The sequence below is a fragment of the Amblyomma mixtum genome, chromosome 8 (assembly GCF_055824585.1).
Source record: "Amblyomma mixtum isolate Tamu chromosome 8, ASM5582458v1, whole genome shotgun sequence".
Lineage (NCBI taxonomy): Eukaryota > Metazoa > Arthropoda > Arachnida > Ixodida > Ixodidae > Amblyomma > Amblyomma mixtum.
This window is the reverse complement of record NC_143019.1, coordinates 74,259,717-74,279,968: the sequence shown is the minus strand read 5'-3', so window position 1 is coordinate 74,279,968 and position 20,252 is coordinate 74,259,717. Positions and strand designations below refer to the sequence as shown.

The window sequence follows — 20,252 nt, the reverse complement described above, 5'->3', positions numbered from 1 at the left end:
AGTAAGCTAATCGGTCTGTGAATCTTCAAGTCCTGGACGTCTCCTTTCTTATGAATTAAGATAATGATAGCGTTATTCCTAGCTCCTGGTACGCTCGAGGTCACAAGGCATTGAGTATACAGCGTGGCTGGTTTTCCTAGCCCAATCTCTCCCGTCTCTTTAAACAAATCCGCTGTTATCTGATCCTCAACGAGCTGTTTTCCCCCTTTGAATTTCTCCTAAGGCTTTCTTTACTTCTTCCTTCGTTACCGGCGGGATGTCCCATTGCTGTGCTGGAGCTTACCCGAATTATTATGGGTCCAGCGGATACGACGAGGACGATATGCGATACATACACAGCGCTGTGTCTATGTGTCATGTCATTCTCGTCGCATTCGCTACACCGAAAATGTCTGCCCAACATGCCCAAGCGTCTACCTTGTTTACCCGAGTTACTCTGAGGACAGAAAGTGTGGACTCTTTCTGTGCACGCCGCGCAGGAAGCAAGCAAAGCTTGCGCCTTAAAACTATACGCACCGAAAAGGTATCAAGAAAGTCCGGCGTTACCATACATGCCACGCATGGAAACAAACCTAGGAAACAGGCTTCAAAAAAAAAAAAAGAGCAATAGAAAGCAAACTTGAAAAGGCAGTCACGCTAGGGACCATTGTAACGCGATACGCTAATGATCTCCAGGAATGCACCGAGCAGTACTAAAACGACAGCAGCGGCGCATCAACCTCTGCAAGGACACCAGACAGGGGCACTCCCCTTACGGACCTACTTTCTCACTTACTCTCTCTCCCAGGCCTCCTTACATATCGTCTAACTTATGTCCATGGTATGCGGCTCTATGGCCTCTCTTTCCTCGAACCGGTTCTGAAAAGGCCATTCGCGTCTCCGAAGCCAGCCGCGGCGTTCCTCCTTTCCCAGCCTTCCGGGTGTTTAAAGGTACCAGAAAAAAACTGGAGTGGCAGGCATTCGTATTCCCTTCAAAGCCCTTGTTTCTGCTGTTTTCCAACAAACATGATCAATTATATATGTCCTCTCGTTGAGAGTCGCAATCTGGGCTAGTTAAATGGTTCGTTTGCAACTAGCCCTCCTGCCGCCCGTTCCTTCTGCCTGGCTACTGCACTCAGTTCCTCCGCTACTGCATATCTACTCTCACCTTAGGATGGCTTTCAAAGTGTACGTGCCACATGTTTGATGCCTGGCAAGGCCGATGACGACCAAAACATCGGAAGGAAACGGGTGCAATTTCAACTTTGAAGCTTTCGTATCGAAAATAATACTCGTGAAAAATCAGTTGTTTTTTTTTTTCGACGCCTCTGGTTGTTCAATGCTGCGGCTTTGTGCTGTTAAGCTTGGCCTCATGGGCTCGAGCGCTGCGGTGCCGGCCGCGTTTTATTGAAAGGCGTGCACAGCAATTGTGGACAAACGCATTTTTTACCAGGAAAGAGTTTGGGAGCGCAGTTTTCTTTATATATTGAAGGATTTCGCTGTAACAATGAATATATCCGCAAATATCCCGTCTGCAGGCTTGAATATTTTTGCTTTAATGTTTTTGTCGTCGTGAAACCCGTTCCCAATTGGTTTGCTATGGCAGTCTTAACTGCTTGATGCGAGCAATAGAAACACTATACAAGAAAAACTTTGCTACATGTCGGAAGAAAATACTATTACCTCGAATTCTACACCAGTACATTACAGTGTTTCAATGTTCAAAATTTCTTGCAAGAATGTTGACCATGGCACTGTAAAAATTGTGCGCTGGTATTTTTATTCATGTTAGTAGAGAAAAAGTAGCCGAAAAACGCATAGTCTCCTGCTCGGACTTCAAATGCAGCATGCACTGATTAAATGCAAAAAAGTTAGTTTTGCAATCACTTGCTGAGATATACTGCTTCAAGTAGCAAGCACGGGCATGCACAAAAATATAAAAAAAAATACACCGAGAAAGGGAAATGAGAGTAGTAATAGTTCAAAGACAGCGCTGCACTTTGGAGATGAAACCATTAGAAAACGCTTACCTGTTTTTGTACAAGCATCGTGAGCCGAAAACCGATCCGCATTATTAGCGCGAAACTTTATTCGATGTGCCAGTGACACTTGAAAGAATTTTTCTCGATTTCCCAAGTGGATCGAAAAGCGTCTTCGTGACCGTGGTAAAAAAAAAAAAAATAGAAAAATCGTTAAGAGCCCGCATATAGCCACGGTCCCTCCCTGCGGTATCGTTACGTTGTATGCGCACGTCCTTAGTCAACGAAGCAAAGATTGAGCATGCAGTCCTGGCTGCACAAGCTGTTGCGAAGTAGCTCTTTTCAGGCTTCGTACGCATGCGAGCTTGACTAAGTTTTAAACAACGATCATGGCGATGACGATGACTTCATGGTGATGTTGATGAACAGTAATGAGGTCGTCACCATTTCCAAGCAGTCACCGACGACTACTTCTGTTAGAAAGCCCTGTAGACTTTGTCTTCGAGAAAAAAAGTTTGCTTGCACGGCACATGGCGTGGTTGTTGGCTTTCAACGCCGCAGTCATAGCGCAGGCTATTTAGTGCACAAACGCATTTAACAGCAATATGTTGACCTATCTTTGTCCGCAGGGTTTTCTCCGTCCTTCCGCCCCGATGACTAGAAAACTCGAAAAAGCAAACGCAGGCGGGCAGGTGCAACTTTAAGTGGGGCTCAACCCCAAGCCTTATAGGATTGAGAGGACATAGTAGTAGCTCTTCATGTCCTCTCAATCCAATCACCAACTAGCCCAGCTTTCTGCCTTAAATGCCTTATAGGAGCCAGTATGGGTAGTGCAACGCGGCGCGCTGAAGGCATTCGTACCTACGAGAGCAGACGGCGCTGCTCACATCTTTTTCATGCCGCTGAAGAAGGAACGAAGAGGAAAGTGCAAAGGGGATGAGTTTTTTCTTGTTTGGATCTCCACTAAACCCTGACAACAACATTTATTCATTAAAGTCTCTCTCTCTCCTGACAACAGCAACAACGACTGGCTCCAGCTGCGCCGCAATAACTGCCTAGATCTTTGCATGGGCCGCATTCTTCACATTCAACAGGCGGCTTCCCGTGGAGCAATCGAATGAATGCCTTGATAAGCAGCTCTTCCGAAACTTCAGATGTCCAGTCGTGAGCGGTATAGAAAAATAACCGAGGATACTCGGACCTCCTTGTGGTTGGTATAGATCCGACGGCGTCTATTCGCTGGTAACTGGAAGAGTCCAAGCAAGCGGGGATGAGAATTTTAGTAGGCGAGCACACTTTAGCAAATCAGCTGTGTGTAATGCATTACAGCGCTCCACTAAGAACTCCGTTGAAACCTGGTGCTGGAGTTTTCGCTTTTTATTTTTTACTTCTCTCGTAACGTTCAACGTCGCCAGGTGTATGTGTCAGAAGTGAGGTTGACGTACTACACAGGTTGATTAAACTAAGTCTAGACATGAACTTTCTCTGATTCCTCATCAACAAAATTGTCGTAGTGATGGCTTTTTACAAAAGGAATTGAAAACATTTTTCCACCGGCATTTCTTCATTTGCGGGACGTCGCAGGCACCAGGAATGAAAAAAAAAGGGAATATTCGTTGTAGTTCCTGTCGCGGGAAGAAAATGCAACTATAGCAGACACAAAAAATAACTAAAGCACTGAGCAATTTTTTTTTCTCACTCAGCATTCTGACCCTATTTCATCCCAGTCGCTGCTAGAACTCCCCTCTGCAATAATGCGTCAAAATTTGTGCACAATCACTCTATGTACGGGGCCAAGCCCGGGCCCACAACTTCAAGCTAATAAATTAGAATGAGATCCCGCCGCGGTGCCTTAGTGGTTATGGCGCCCGGCTACCGACCCAAAACACGCGAATTCGATCCCGGCCACGGCAGTCGAATTTTGATGGAGGCGAAATTCTAGAGACCCGTGTTGTCAGAGCTCGTTAACGAACCCCATGTGGTCCAAATTTGCAGTGCCTTTCACTACAGCGTCCCTCATAGCCTGAGTCGCTTTGGGACGTCAAACACCGATAAACCTAAACCCAAATTAAATGGCGCTAGGGGACGAACACAAGAAGATAGAAAGAGCACAGAGCTCCTTTTTTTTTATGAAGTACTTCTGCAAGGCTCTCTTTCAATATTTCTATCTTCATGTTTTCGTCCCCTTGCGTCATTCTAATTTACTGTGAACTAACTACACCTCAACCGCAAGTACTAGTTCAAGATCAAGCCTGGGCCCCGCCGAGGCCCTACAAAACCGCTCATTTTCCGGCCCGGCACGGCCGGCCCGCGCACCCGTCCAAGTCCGGGCTTTCGGGCCGGCCCGAGCTGATGCAATGCTCTATCGCTGGCACGTGCCGACAAAGGAGAGTTGAAAGATATGCGAGAGGAAAGGCTGAAGAAAGAGCGCGCGTCTAAGCAACCGCGACGGCCGAAGCAGCGGCGACGGCTGCATCAGCAACAGATATCCTCTTCTCTCCTTTCACCCGGCGTAGAGGTCGTAGAAAGTGAAGCAAAATGCACTAACCGCCTAATAGTTATCACCCAATCGGGGTGACATGAACAAGAAAAGCGGTGCAAAAACCTGGCGCTAATTTCGCGCTCAACGAAGCAACGGATAAAAGCGAAGTTGCATATGCAAGGCACCTCTCAGGAGGTAAATTTTATCCACTTTCAACTGCACAAATCCTCACGAGATGTACAAATAGGGACTCCCCAAAACCGCTGCTTTTAATCCCTTTCGTTGCGTATATTCTTATTTGTATATAGTGTGCCGCCCTACCTTTATACTTTGCCGCCCTACCCTTATACTTCCTTACTATCGCTCCCCCCTTTCTTTCTCTCTCCCAGTCCTTTTCCTCGCGCTAGCCGCAATTCAGGCGCTTCAGGTTTTGGATGCCGTGGCTAGCAAAATCTTTTCCTTCCTTTGTTATTCTTATAAATGAAAAGCCGCTAATAATATTAATAACCCTTTCTGAACGTGCAGTATGTCTTTCTTTGGCATGACTTCTCTGTTATTTTCTAGCATACGTTCGCCGCCTCCCTCGCATGTGCTGTTGCAAGCGCTAGCACGTGCTTGTTGCGTCCGCTTTTGTTCCCCTTCCGGTGTGTTAGTTATTGCGTGTCTGGATTCACATGCGTACGTATGCACGTACGCATGTATGTGTGTCCCTGAAACCTGCTTTTTGGCAGGCGACCTATCTAGCCCTCAGTTTGTGGGCAACACCTGGCCGGCCTACACCTGGATGAAGACCTTTATCTCTTTACCCAGGTCTCTACCCAGATGCGCTTAGGATGAAAGCCTTCAAGCTAAATGACTTCCGGCACTTGGCAGGCCTTCAACAGGGTGAAGGCCTTTACCACTTCTGGTAAACGTTCCCCCCTCCTCCCCTGATGGCACCCTTTATGGATTTATGGTGAAGACCTTAAAAGGAAAGTCCTTCACGGTATACGCCTTCTGGGTAATGGTCGTGAGGCCGAAGGCCTTTAGGTCAAATTCTGTTTGCACGTAAGGACCTTAAGCGCCCACCGTAACGAGGGCTACGGCACGATATTCCCCGCTTAACCATGCTAGACCGTGTGCCAATTTTTTTCGGACATAAGAGATTCTAACGCTCTAGCGCTAAATACAGCGCCTATCGTGATGACTTTATTGTCACATGATTTTTTCCATCAGTGGTCAATAACGGCCGTATTTGAAAGTGTTATCGTAAATAACACCGTTACGTTATTGCATTAGAGCAAACGTTTAAGCGTCAAGAACAGAACAGCCTCATAATGGCTGCCTGCCAGAAACGGCTTATCCAGTCGCGCCGCTCCCTCTCTCTAGGTGGCTCTCGCTGGCCTCGCTTTTTCCTTCTCTCCCGGTGAAACCATCGCGCTGCCGCTCCCTTTACGTGAAGTGCACCTACATGCGCCACCGCCAACAAGTCTCTCCTCTCTGTTGTCCGCCCTTTTTTGTTCTCTTCTTGCTGTTCTTTGCGCTCGGAATCGTTCCTCTCACTCGTCTACTCCTCTCTGGCACGTGCCGCCACGTCACGTGCTCTCTCACCCCCCTTCCCCTCTCCGCGTATGTAAACGCGCCACGCTACCCTCCTCTCCCTGTCTGCCTCCCACAGATGATTATCGCGAAGAGATCACAACGCGAGCTCGACCCGCTAGGATAAGGAGCGCTCCTGTTGAACGTGCCAGACAAAGCTGATGGTCGCGCGGTGCGACAAGTGCTCGTGGATTGCCTGGCTCAGGAAAAGCAACAAGTAGTCTTCTCTTCTTCCTTATTTTTATGCTGCCACGACGGCATACGTCCGAAGTTTCCTGCTGTTCCTCGTTTCACTAGTTATCGCATTTTGTGCTTCCGTGTAAACGCTGCATCACCGGTGTGACTTCCTTTCCAAGTGCGGTATGCCTCATGATGGATATCCCGCTTTTTGTCGGCTACAGAAGAGGGAGGAAGTGTGATAAGAAGGTCAGTGCAAAGCGAATTTTCGCATTCTTTTTCGAAAAAGTCGGCTTTCGCATTACCCAACTGAAACCTGAATCGAATATTGGTTTAGATTTTGCAATGTCCAATTATTTCTGGTGTCTACGTTCTCGTTGCATCTTGCTGGATTACCAAGCAAGGTTCTCCTGTTAAAAAAAAAAATTTTTGATGCTTTTGGTTTTGCCTGTTTCTTACTTGAGAATGCAATGCCATTTTTCTTCGTTTGGCACTCTGCGATATAAAAAAAAATTTTCAAAGCAAAGCCGCCGCGGTTGCTTTGTGGTTATGGTGCTCAGCTGCTGATCCGGACTACGCGGGTTCGATCCTAGCAGCAGCGGACGCAATTCGACAGAAGCGAAAAGCTATTGGCCCGTGTATTGGGCTATAACAGTTCAGTCAGGTTAAAGAACCCCATTTGGTCGAAATGATCTGAAGCCCATCATTACGGCCGGCGTCTCTATCTCTAATATCGAGAGGCGCTTTTGGACCCCGTCAAACCAAACGAAACCAAAATACTAGCAAGCTGGATTTTTCAGAATATGAAGCTCCATGGTGTACTTGCGACTGTAAATTTAAAAAAACGCTAATGAGCAAATTCGCTGCGCCATGAATCCATATTAAAAAATTATTAATAAGCAAACCATAACAGACGAACTCTCAACAGAAACCGGCACAGGCTCATGAAAGACCATGTGGGCTAATAGAGTGTTGTCTGGCAGTAGCAGCAATCCAAATACCAGGCGCTTTTTTACAAAATACGTAATATAAATCCTTTTTTTACATAATACACATTTGTGAGCTCACACTCTCAGTAAACACTGACGCAGGTGCCGGGCATACTCACGAAAGCCAACAAATGAATTACTGACGTCCGTATGATTATATTACAGACTGAATTCAACCGAACTAGGATTTAGTCAGTAATGTACCAGTTCAGAAAGCGAACACTTCTCTTCTGAAAGTGCTGAAGGATTAAGGCTGCAAATATAATTCGCGATGTTTTCTTTAATTAGACTTTGCACTGATTTTTAGCCCTTTTCGGACTTCGCCCGCAGCACCAGTCACAAAAGTTAAGTAACTGAATTGAATCTTTAGACCTAGTTCATAGGAGAGCGGTGTTTTGAAAAAAGTTATTAAAAAACGGTTGTAGCATATTATTTGATAACATACTCGATAGTTTGTATTCCGGTAATTTGTTGATTGGTGCTGTGACTGAGTGCGAGGAGTAAAATGTCAATGTGTTAGAAGCTATTGTTGGTGTTAGGATACACAGGCATCATGAAGTCTGTAACCAAGTTGAAGGAATGTGATTGTGTTGTACCATTCAACAAAAAAAAGTCCCTTAAATTTGTTACTCCAGTTTTAATAAATTGGAGAGAAAATTCAGCTCTGTGGAACACCACATCGCTCTGAAGAAGTGTATGCACTTGTTTTCTATTTAAGGAAAAAAAAACCTGCCACATCAGTCGCATTGTATTAACAAAAGCTATTATATAGCATAGCTTACTTGCGTTCTTGCGCAAGAAAATTCATGAAATTCTGTCGGCGCAGGAGTGAAGATTGCGGTGCGTCGAGGGGGGATATCGAAAACTATCACGGACGGCAATCCAGGCGTTAACGCCAATGGCTATTTGGGCTCAATTCTGTCCTCCTTAGCGAAAATTTCACCTGTACCGTGAAGCACCGTAACGCGTGCTTGATTGGTCGATGGGTCAGCCCCTCGGGCCCGATTTATCAACCTCGAGCAGAACTGCAACCAAACATTGTGTGCATTGTTTAGCAAATACTTATCTCGATCAAACATCAGCTTTTGCTGAAATAAGGGCAAAGCGTTGGTTGTGCCATTGATTATGATCTTTATTTCTTTCTTCGTTGTGGGGTTCTCTTATATGGAGCAAAAACAGCTCTGATTTCAATGAGACAGCGAGTGCCCAAAGTTGGGGCTACTGCCTGTAAAGTGCACAAAACGAAAATGGTGGGCCTTCATCATTGACGATGTGTGGCACTTGGCTTCAATTCAGCGCACTTAAGACTCATCAGCGCGGGAACGAATACGACAAGCGAGCTAGCGTAGTTCAGTGCTCTTTCCGGCCTTGGTGAAAACACAACTGGCATCCACTAACAACGTTGTTGCAGCCTCCGTGGAAAGGCCGATGGCTGGCTATTGGCGAGAAGTCAAGAGAGTAAAACGCTGAGCACCATATCAAAATTACGGCTCCTTGCACTAATCTTTCCATTACTGTTTTTGTAATAAGAGACATGAATAGGGGAATTGATGAAAGCACAAGTGGATGTAACTTTTTTCTATCATCTTTATTTCAGCTTTTTTCTCAGCAAAAAAAATACTAAGGTACTTAATTTTGGTTAGAAAGCCAAGAATAAAATAGGAAAAAACACACCCACATGGTGCTGGCGGGACCCGTAACGATGACCTCCGCATGTCGCATAAGGTGCTGTGCCAAATGAGCTACGGCAGTGCCTGTCTCACTAAGGTACTTAAGTTAGGTACAAGCTAACTTTTGAAGTATTCTCCAGTGCAGTACCCAACCATGACGGAATATGTGGGATGTCTTCACCATGTACTGAAGCCCCTCTCGTCTATATTGCTCCCTGTAGGCCCGGAGGGTATTCATAAATAAATAAGTACCACATGGAACCCGGTAGAAAGTGGTTGCGGTGGTTGAGCTCCACACGCGATGTGCGGACATCGTGGTTTGAGATCACACCGGTGGGATGTGGCTATCCTTTCTTCCATGTTATTCTGAGTTCCGTCGTGTCTAAAAGACTCCTCAGTTACACTCTGTCATCAACAAAAGTCGTGATAATTAGATATAAAAAAGTAACATTCTCGTGCACTTTCTATCGCTGCAAACACTGTTTGCTTCTTCATAAACTTGTTTAGGAGAGGGCTGCACACCGTTTTCTCCTGCTAGAATTTTGGGCGGTGAGTGTTGCGTTTTTTGTTTCTTAGCGAACCTTGCCTATCAAGCGCAATATATACATATATATATATATATATATATATATATATATATAATCCAGCAAAAAAAGAAATCTCGGCACGGTATGTAGTAGTAAGAACGTAGACCAACATTTGAAACGCGTGAAACAATTTATATATATATATATATATATATATATATATATATATATATATATATATATATATATATATATATATATATATATACACGCTTTGCAAGCAGCCGAAACAACAACAAAAGGCCGCCGGCTGTATCCGACCCCACGGCCTCCAGCGCACCAGGTGCTCTAGCGACTTCAGAGGGATTCGTATCTCGCACTCTTGATGCCATTAAGAAGCCTCTCGCATAGGGTTAACGCACGGAACCCATAAGAGGATTTTCTCACAGCTACCGCCCTCACCGTTCGATGTCGTTCACGTCACGCTCGCCGTAATTCAGGACGTTCTACGTCCACCGCTATGCTCGAAAGTGGCGCTGGTGAAGACTGTAAAAGTTAGCTTGCACGCAACATGAATACCCCCGGTTGCAGAACATTGCACAGCCGTGACCGTGGCTCAGTAGGTACAGCACTGGACGTGAAATTCTGAGGTCGTAGGTATGGATCACACGGGTGGCATGTAGATGTCTCTTCTGCTTTCGTCGCCGCGGTGGCTCAGTGGTTATGGTGCTCGGCGGCTCACCCAAAAGACGCGGGTTCGATCCCGGCCGCGGCGGCTAGAATTTCTTTGGAGGAGAAATTCTAGAGGCCCGTGTACTGTGCGATGTCAGTGCACGTTAAAGAACCCCAGGTGGTCGAAATTTCCGGAGCCCTCCACTACGGCGTCTCTCATAGCCTAAGTCGCTTTGGGACGTTAAACCCCATCAACAAAACCAAACCATCTTCTGCTTTCAAATCGATTGTCTTTAAAGGATAAAGTAATTACAATTATTTTGCGCATATAAACGCCACAAGTTATAATAATATCATAAATATTCTCTTATGCTCTTTAGTCTCGGTGGCTGTTGGTTTCTTTCATGTCATACGAGCCCCTCATTTCCCTGCCCTTGTCGGCTCAAAAGATTAACGACGACCTCGGTTCCGGCAGCCCTGATGCCACCGATAGCACAACAGGGTTCGCGCACGGCTTCAGCCGCCACCGTTCAGTGAAGTTCTACGCCACACTCGCGGTAACGCAAGACATACTGCATCCACCGCTATGGACGAGAGTGGCATTGGTGAACACTCTTAAGGTTAGCTTACACGCAACAGAAGTATCCTTGAAAGCAAAGATTGGCCAGCCATCGCCGTAGCTCAGTTGGAAGAACACCGGACGCGAAATTCGGAGGTCGTGGGTAGGGACCCCCACCGGCAGTTGCTGTTTGTTCTGCTTTCAAACCAACTATCTTTAAGCTGTAAAATAATTACAGTAATAATCTGCATTGATCAATACCACAAATTGTAAAATATAGGAACAGTCCAATGTAATCTCGTGTCCTCCACTACGGCGTCCCTCATGGCCCCGTGTTCGTCTTCTTGGCTTGAAACACATAACTAACGATTCTCAATTGCTCCGATAGCCACAGTTATTTCTATCGTTGAAACATAACTCCGTTTTCTTTGTTTTTCCTCATTTACCGTAACATTCTTTAACAGCAGTCGATCAACTGCAGGTAGGATCGTGCGCACAATGCAACCTAGCCATTCTTTTTATCCTGTATTTTACTACTCTTGTTATTCGCTTATATCAGAGTCTCTGAGAAGGCCCGAAAAAAATTGAAAAATAAGTTTCAAGTAACGTTTTCGTGATCATGATCCGATTTCCAGTAGTGCTTTTGGGGCAAGGCTTTTTCTTTCAACGATTGTTTGTGCGCAGCAGAAGAGGGAAAACTGCCGCATTCGAGGCGCTTCCCATCCTTATGCCTGTCTGTTTTGTTGGCCGGCTCTTCGGCTACTTTCATTCGAAACGCTTTGACAGCCTGACTCTCGAGGCTGTATTTTAACCTGGAAGTTTTCGAATGGTAGAATTTTCCTCAAAAAGTAATTAGGTTGAACCGCTACATGTTATCTTTTTACGGTACTTAAAAAAACACCATTAATATAAGGCAGACAAAATATTTGGAGAAAATTGCTTTTTTCTATACAGCGACCGCCCATACATTTTTATTTATTTTTTTTCGTCTGGCAAGGCACGGACCCGTCCAGAGGGTTGACTGCAGCTCGCAAAGAATAATGCCCAAGATGAGATTAGTGCTAGGAGCTCTGGGGCTTTTCTGGGCAGTAGTTTATTACAACGTGAAATTGAGTTCCAACCTTTTCTGTCGTGTATTTAAAAGTCATTGATCATTAAAGTAATGCTTTCTCTTGCTATGAGAGTTTCGTTCGAAAAGGAAATTCATTTCACTTGTGAATTACCAGCTCGAATAAGTCATTCTTCTTATCACTGTTCGAAGCAAAAATATTCTGCAGGTTTTCCTTAGTAATAACAATAAGAAACTGAATACTTTAATGTAAGACAAACGATTTGAGAATAGCTTGGAACTAAGCAATAGTAATTCGGAGAACTAAAACGTCTGTACTCTATGCAAACCGCACTGGACGTGCTCTGTGTCACATGTCACCACAGAGGGTTCGGCGGGTAACTTGTTTTTGTCGTACTCGGCGCCCTTCGCGCGCATACTTGTGTCACGACTACATCGCACGCGTCAAGGCTACGGCGCTATCAAAGCTTCCACGCGTCAAGGGTATCGTACTATCGCCGTGCAGACGCGCTGTAGACGCGTGCAAACGGTGACAGGGCGTGTGTCCTTATATGTGCGTTTCAATTTCCTGAGGTTTAGTTAACTATTTTCTTGACCAAACAGCACCAAAACTCCAAAAGAGGGCGTCACTCTGCTCTTAACCAAGGGGTAAAGTATTTGTCTGAATCAGATGGGCTTGTTAAAGACCAAATGGGAAAAACTGGAGCTCAGGGTTCTCTCGTACGAGCTCTATTGGTAAATGGGTCTTTGAGCTCGTCTCGCGGCGACCAAACATCAGCGGGTCATTGGCAGAAGGCTGGCGCTTAAGATAAAACAATTAACCATCATCATCATCAGTTGTGTGACTGCGCAGTGGCTGCAGTGTCCCCCTCTAGTCGTGAGGATGTCGACTTCAACAAGAATTGAATGCCGGTGTGGGTTCTTGCAATATTCGTGATGCGGGTAATCAGTTCTCGTCGTCTCCTAAACCAAAGCCAAAAGAAAAACAAGAATTTCAGGACTTTCTCTTGCGATGAAGAGTTGGTTTGTTTATATTTTATGATCTCAGTGCGTTGAAAGAATTAAGAGCTCTGCACTTCACGCAATATACGGAAACCGAGAACAGCGATTGCGTCCTTCATAGCTTATTTCAGGAGTGGATTGCCTAACCAGAAACGATGCCGGGAAGAACCACGGGGTATAACAAGACGTTTAATCGAAATAATCAGGAGCCACCAGCGAGATGGTAGCGCATAGTTTACGGATCAACTTTACTAAATTAGGTGAGGATAAATGTGTGAGAATTTACTTTGAAAACGAGTGCGCAGTACCACAGTCATTTGTAGTACTAAAACACGGCTATTTCCATACTGCAGCTTAGCATGCTCTTAGCACGTCTGTCCTTGTCCCACATCTCCTCTGGGTTAATCATGTGGCGTATGTTATTAGCTTCCCAGGAATCCAGCTGCGCAGAATTGTTTTTTTTTTCTCCCTTCTACATGACAGTTCCGGAAGCGACAGGTACCCTTATGCGCGAGATGTACAGGAGGTGATTTCGCCATCACGCAGGAGCTGCGGTTTTGTAAATAACATGTTTTTGTCGAGAACGGAAGCCTTAATTATGCGCATGGCTAAGCCGACGCTTGCACGCATGGGTCTCACGACATAAGACGCATATTTGCCGGAGACGCGTGCGAACGTCCTTCCGTAAGCAGTGCCTACAAGCGGGCATGGAGGGGGGAGGGAGCTTGAGGACACGCAAGGATGCACTAGGTGGAGTCTGCATTAGACGCAAGCCTATACCCTTGAGATGTTCCTTCGAACATTCGCAGCAGTACAGGCGCAGTAACCTGGCAGTCCCCGAGGAACGCGCGTAGCCACTCCCGAGCGCCTGGTTCGTGTGCCCGGAGAACCGAAATTCCTGGTGTCGTAACGCAAAGGGCAAACACATATTCCCATGCCTATTCACCGCCTGTTTGCAGAAGAAATTCTGATGTCTACAAACGGAAATATTGGGGATAAGAGTTAATGGACAGTACCTAAAAAATCTGCGATTCGCGCAAGACATTGCCTTGCTAAGTCACTCAGGACATGAACAACAAAGCATGATCAATGAAGTAGACACGCAGACCAAAATGGCGGGTCTAAATACTAACAAGCAGAAAATCAAAGTGATGCTCGACAGTCTAGCAAGAAAACAGCAGTTCGCAAAAGGTAGCGAGGTGGTGGAAGTGGTAAGGGGATACGTCTGCTTAGGGCAGGTAGTGGCCACTGATCCAGGTCATGAGAGGGAAACAACGACGAGAATAAGAATGGGTGAAGCGCATATGGCAGGTTCTCTCAGATCATGAATGGCAGTTTGGCAGTGTCCCTCAAGAGAAAAGTATACAACAGCTGCATCTTACCAGCACTCACCTATGGGGACAAACGCGGAAGCTAACTAAAAGGGTTCAGCTTATGTGAAGGACAACATATGTAGCTGTGGAAAGAAAAATGACAGGTGTAACGTTAAGCGATCGGAAGCGGGCGGAGTGGTTAAGGGAACTAACGCGGGTTAATGACATCCTAGTAGAAATCAAGAGGAAGAAATGGGCTTTGGCAAGGCATGTAATGGGAAGGCAAGATGACCAAATGTCTTTAAGGGTAACGGAGTGTATTCCAAGAGAAGGCAAGCGTAGCAGGGGGCGGCAGAAAGTTGGGTGGATGAATGAGATAAGAAGTTTGCGGGGACATGGTGGGCGCAGCTGGCTAAAAGCATGGTTATATGGTGAGACACGCGAGAGACCTTTGCCCTGCAGTGGGCGTAGTCAGGCTGACGATGATGATGACGTCTAATGCTTCTTATTGGACGGGCCGATGGGCCGCTACAATGTGTTAATTACAACCGACGGCCTAGCTTCTGAATTTTAAAAGTTCAGTAGGGTGTTAATTTTGTTGGCATGGCTACAACACATATCACCCGTTTTACGGCATAAGCCACCTATGCTACCATATCGGGAAGGAGCGATCATTTTGAATTAAAATTCTTCTTTTTGGTCATTGCTTAATCTTCCCGTGAACTAACTGTGTACGGCTGTGCGGTGCGACCTTCGATACTGATGCTAGCCAAAACGAAATTCTATTCAACTTTCTATTGTTTCTCCAATGTCGGAGGCAACATCGGCGCTAAGGAGCAAGGCACTGTAGATGGAAAATAGTGTATTTCCTGGCTAAGTGGTCAACTTGGAGGAGTTCTCTACTTGAAAGCACAGGCTTTAAACGAGCTGGAGTCAAACAGTTACCACGATGCCTTCTTTGCAGTCTTCCAATCGATGTTGCCTACATAACCAGGACCTAGTGTCCCAAGCAAGGAATTAAATGGGAGTGAGCTTTTGCTACTAAAATTAAGCTCGCTACCGGTGGACGCCCTCTATTAGGTAACATTCCGGGAGGGTTGTCGTTTGACTGCGTGTTACATGCCGATAATTTTTTCCTGTTTTTTGTAGGGGGAGAAGGAAGTGGTGTATTTGCACCTCTTTTATCCTAGGCGGTTATTTTATGATTATAGGGCTAGTCTGCAGTTCCTCCGCGTATTCACTACATCACTTTTCTATCCTTGTCTACAAACACTTAAAGCGTGGCCTGATTCTTTACGGTCTCCTACTATTCCTGACTTCAATATGCGTTGTTGTTTACTAACGACAACCAAGATTTGTGCCAAGTGGACGCGCCGTCTATTCCGGTAAACTTGTTTCCGCACTTTTCACAGTCCTTGGCCTGAATCCTCTCGCGATATTCAGGAGAATGAAAAAAACTAAAGACCCTAGTAAAAAGCAAATAAAGCAACGAGTACAGGCTTGAAGAGCAAAAGCACTTTAAGAACGATGGAAAAGAAAGATTGCGACAAGAAAAAAGATATTAAGGTGAGATAGCGATGATCAAGATAATTACAACATCAAGAAAGCGGTGAATCAACCTTGAAAAACCGACAGCGCAGATTAGTGAGAAGTCGCAAGAACATTAAATTTTGGATCACGTCGAAATCGGTCTGAGAACCGCATTATGAGTTCCTAGAACTGGTCCCGATTAGTATCGCATTTATCGGCGGCCATTTCATGTGTCTGTTGCAAAAGCACGTGTTGGTTTCTTGGTGCGGCCGGCTTCAGCGAATCTTTGTCTGCCGCTGACAACAATTCATGGAATAGACGGCATTCGCGGTGGCAATAGATAAGGCGACGCACGTAATAAAGTGCGGGTGAGGGACACGTTCTTTACCACGAGTGCGGAAGTACTACAATGTAAGAGAAAAATTCCGCCGGCGACGTCGGCGTTGGCGACCGTTTTAAGCCTCGTAGCCGGGGCGGCTGGAGCAAGTAGGCAGCCTAGGTCACGTCACCATGTGGTGTCATCACGACCTGCCCACTGTTGCGAAACCGAAACCGAAACAAGACCGTCCCAAGTCGGAAGGCAAGACAAGCCAAGCAAGCTGGGAAAGGGAAACAAAGGAGCGCCCCTTGGGGCGGCAGTCGTGTCATGTAACCTGAAATAAACGGATGTCGTTTGTACTCGCTGAACGAAGTTGTCTTTTTTTAAACGAACGCGACACCCACCGCAACTGTGAGCAAACTGACCACGGTGGGAGGTGGCAGTTTACGTAATGTCTGGTCGAGAGTGGTTGCTCGGGAAGAACAACCAGTCGCACAACCCTAACAGTGACAGCACCTGCCATCGCAGGCCAGTGGCGCATCGCTTAATCCGCTGCACCAGTGCGCCATGAAGGGTACTAAGACTCGCAGTGATCTATGAGTGCAATGTCGAGAAAGACTTATTGTGTATACATGGGTATTAACCCGTTAACCCTATCTGTCGTACCCTTAAGGCGGAGTTTATATGATACCTCCAATTTTTTTTTTCACTTTTGTTTTCAAAAGGAAGATGCCTCCGAAGACTTTTGTTGGAAAAAAAAATGTGCCTTAAACTCAATGTAGTATTAATGAAACCGCTAACTTCAAGACTACTTTCACAAATTTTTTTGTGTTCGACGAAACGGGCTTTTAACGCCGCCAACATCTCACTCAGTAAAAAATTACTGAGCGCTTACACTTCCTCTGGTACCGCGTCGACAGTCAGGCGTCTTGGGAGACATTGATGCACTATGGTGCATTAGTACATTGGGGACATTGGTGCACAGCTTCACTATCATTGACAGAGAATTCCACAGATGCGCTGGTTCAAAATTACAAAGCTAAAGACCGCGGCGGCCTCCTGCACATTTGCTGTCTATCGCTTTTTTATTCATTGAGACCCCATGGGTAGGAATAACGACCTTTATTTTCTACATTTTTTCTTGCTCCCTTCATTCGTCCACAAAATCTAAAGCTGAGGGAGATTCTACCACTAGTTGGGCTTCTTGCTTTTTTATTTACTTGTATTTTTGTTTCTTTTTGTTTCTGGCATTCGTTTTCTGTCTGTGCGCGCACCCATTCACACAAACAGGCTCCACCCTTGAACAGAAGTTGATGAAGTCATCCGCATATTTAGCGCTTCGAGAGGGAAGATCGCTGCATTCGAAGGGTTTCGCGAGTTAGGAGGACCTACTAACTCTCCGGTTTTTCTGGGCATCAGAGGAGCGATGAGAACCCCACATTATGCCACAGTGGCGATACCCCCGTAGTTTTTTTTGACACAGAAGGTAGGTGCGGGAAATCCCAAGCTCTTTCTTTAAAGAGCTTGCAGTTGGATGTATGTTTCCATAGACAGAATAGTTGGATTTCACAAGTATGGTAATATAAAGTGTTTAAAGCGTTAGCTAGTATAGTTTTTGAGTGCCCCTCAAACGAGGTCTGGTTTATGGGGTTTAACCTCCAAAAGCGACCCAGGCTATGAGGGACGCCGTAGTGAAGGGATCCGGAAATTTCGACCACCTGGGGTTCTTTAACGTGCACTGACATCGCACAGTACACGGGCCTATAGCATTTCGCCTGCATCGAAATTCGACCACGGCGGCCGGGATCGAACCAGCCTCTTTCGGGTCAGCAGCCGAGCGCCATAACCACTGAGCCACCGCGGCGGCCAACTCAAACCAGAATGCGGTAGTTGACTCTCTTTTCGATATGTTGACGGAGCCGTCTCTTATGTACAAAATCGAATCACTGACGTTCAAGTTTTTGGTTCTTTTATTTTTTAATTCGTCGAGGAATTCACAAAAACAATTTTCATCTTTCAGGCATTCGCTTATCCACTCAGCGGCCGACTTATAGAAGTAGCGCCTTTATACTTGCAACCAACAGAAGGAATATTCAACACGATGTTATAGCCCGACGGATAGTGAGTCATATCACGATTATAAGCCGCTACGGCAAGGTTCAAGTCCAAATTTGGCCGAGTGCTGTATTCTGCTAGGAAGAGGATAGAGTGACTACTGGGTTCGGTAATACTTCTGTTGCTTCTTCCACAAACGTAGAGGGTACAGTTTTCATTTTTTTTCTGGTTAAGAATCATTGCGCTATACAACTCTTGTAACAGAGTGTCTAAACTTGTCAAACTAAACTTGCCGGGCCGAGTACCCGCTGTAATGAATCTGGAAGTATTTTAAACATTGTGAAGACATTTTTACTTGGTGCGAGTGTTCTGTCTCATTATCGATGTTGCATTTACTTTTTTTACAGGACTTCATGTGAGGGTAACACTTACTCGGACTACTCCGAAGACGGCCGGTGACTCATGGGAAGCCTAGAGGGGCAGTCGACTATGGACAACTCAGTGCTACCAGGTATGAACGGCCTTTGTCACTTATGAATGCCGCCGATGGCAGATTGTTTTTTCGACGTATTGGCGAGATTATAGTGTAAATCAATTTTTTGGCGATCATGGTATCAAAAGAAATTGCTCCTTGAGATATGGTCATGTATTGGCAGAGTTGAGCGAAATAACGCGTTTGCTGCCTTTATTGCTTATTTTTATTATTTTTGCTGCATTCGATTTCTGCCAACTGCGATGAACTATTTTCGCCATTCTGACTTCGAACCCGACTGCAGCGGCAGCGTTTCGATGGAGGCGAAACGCAAAAGGCGCCCGTATGCTGTACGATGTCAGTGCACGTTAGAGATCCACAGGTGGTCGAAATTACTCCGGAGACCTCCTCTACGGCACCTTTCTCTTTCTTTCTACTTTCTATCCCTCCTTTATTCCTTCCCTTACGGTGCGGTTAGTGTGTCCATCGAGATATGTGAGACAGTTACTGCGCCATTTCCTTACCTCAAAACCAATTTTCCTTTTTACTGCCGGCACCTCTGCGTGTTTGTGTACAAACAGTATACAGTCCGCTTACTATCGCGCATCCTCTCCGAAAGTTCAATGTTGAACAGCCACACATCTTAATGTCTCTTTTCTATATATTTGTCTCCATCCCACGTATACTTTTAGACGCAATCAGCTTCCCACCTTGATAACAATCCAGACTTGAAAAGTTTTAAGAGTACGTGCTGAAGTTGCCTTTCGAAATTGTACCCTTTGTGACGCCTACGATATGAGTACAAAAAGAACACGAACCTTCTCGGGCAGGGCATCATGAATACTAATTTCATATTATGCCATTCTCTAAACCAAGAGGCAATAGTATTCTAAGTTAAGATAAAACAGTGTTTTTTCTTTTTCTCATCTTATTCAAGTCCTTAGAAGCTCGTATATATAAAAGCCCCATTCCAACATCGATACATGTGCTCAGGGCGCAGCCACCCACTCAAATTCTAAATGGTGCCGCCGCGGTGGCTCAGTGGCTATGGTGCTCGGCTGCTGGCCCGAAAGACACGTGTTCGATCCCGGCCGCGGCGGTTGAATTTCTTTGGAGCAGAAATTCGAGGCCCGTGTACTGCGCGATGTCAGTGCACGTTAAAGAACCCCAGGTGGTCGAAATTTCCGGAGCCCTCCACTACGGCGTCTCTCATAGCCTCAGTCGCTTTGGGACGTTAAACCTCATAAACCAACCGAACCAACCAAATTCTAAATGACGAATAGTTTTTGATTTCTTTGTCCTCAAGGCCCCAAAAACTCCGCAGCGCTGGTTAAGTTTTAACAGGCGCTGTACACTATCAGCGTAGCACATTATCGACCACTCCTATATACTAGCAGACGAAAATAAAAAGGAAAGTGCTGCATTCGCGTCCTTTCTTGTTCAGTAAAATCGCAACAACTATATTCTTAAGAACCACAAATTATCAGATGATACACTGCCATTTTCAGCAATCTTTGCACAAGAACGGAACTGCTGCTTACATCACCGAAGCAAAAATTTAATTTATTTTCGTCAAAACCTGGCTATAGATACACTCATGGCCGGGAGAAAGCGAACGAAGTTCTTATACAGCTTCGCGCCAAATCATAACCCCGCTCGTGCCGACAAGGACGAAGATAATAAAGGGACACCTTGGCCAATCCCTCCCATGTGGGTATGTGTCATGTCTTAAGAGGAAGAAGGAAGGAGAACAAGACACCAGAGCACAAAGATTATTACTCACGCGAAGGGAAAATGAGAAACTCTTAATCAACGCAGTATCGCTCCTGATTGCATCCCGCTGCCGATTGTGTGCGTTCTGCAATACACATTTCAGCCTA

General features: G+C 45.6%; 1 protein-coding gene across 3 annotated transcripts in view; it reads left to right on the top strand.

Annotated features, from left to right (window-relative positions):
* Positions 1–20,252, top strand: part of LOC149333015 (ATP-binding cassette subfamily G member 4-like) — an 89,442-nt gene that overhangs the window by 38,271 nt on the left and 30,919 nt on the right. For 2 of the 3 annotated variants that reach the window (XM_089558547.1, XM_089558548.1), the window contains one exon: positions 18,308–18,411. In XM_089558547.1, the coding sequence (XP_089414673.1) occupies positions 18,363–18,411 (49 nt within the window). In that variant the 5' untranslated portion in view covers positions 18,308–18,362. Of the gene's footprint in view, positions 1–5,800; positions 6,445–18,307; positions 18,412–20,252 lie in introns of those variants that run through there. The other variant, XM_089558546.1, reaches the window with a different exon arrangement.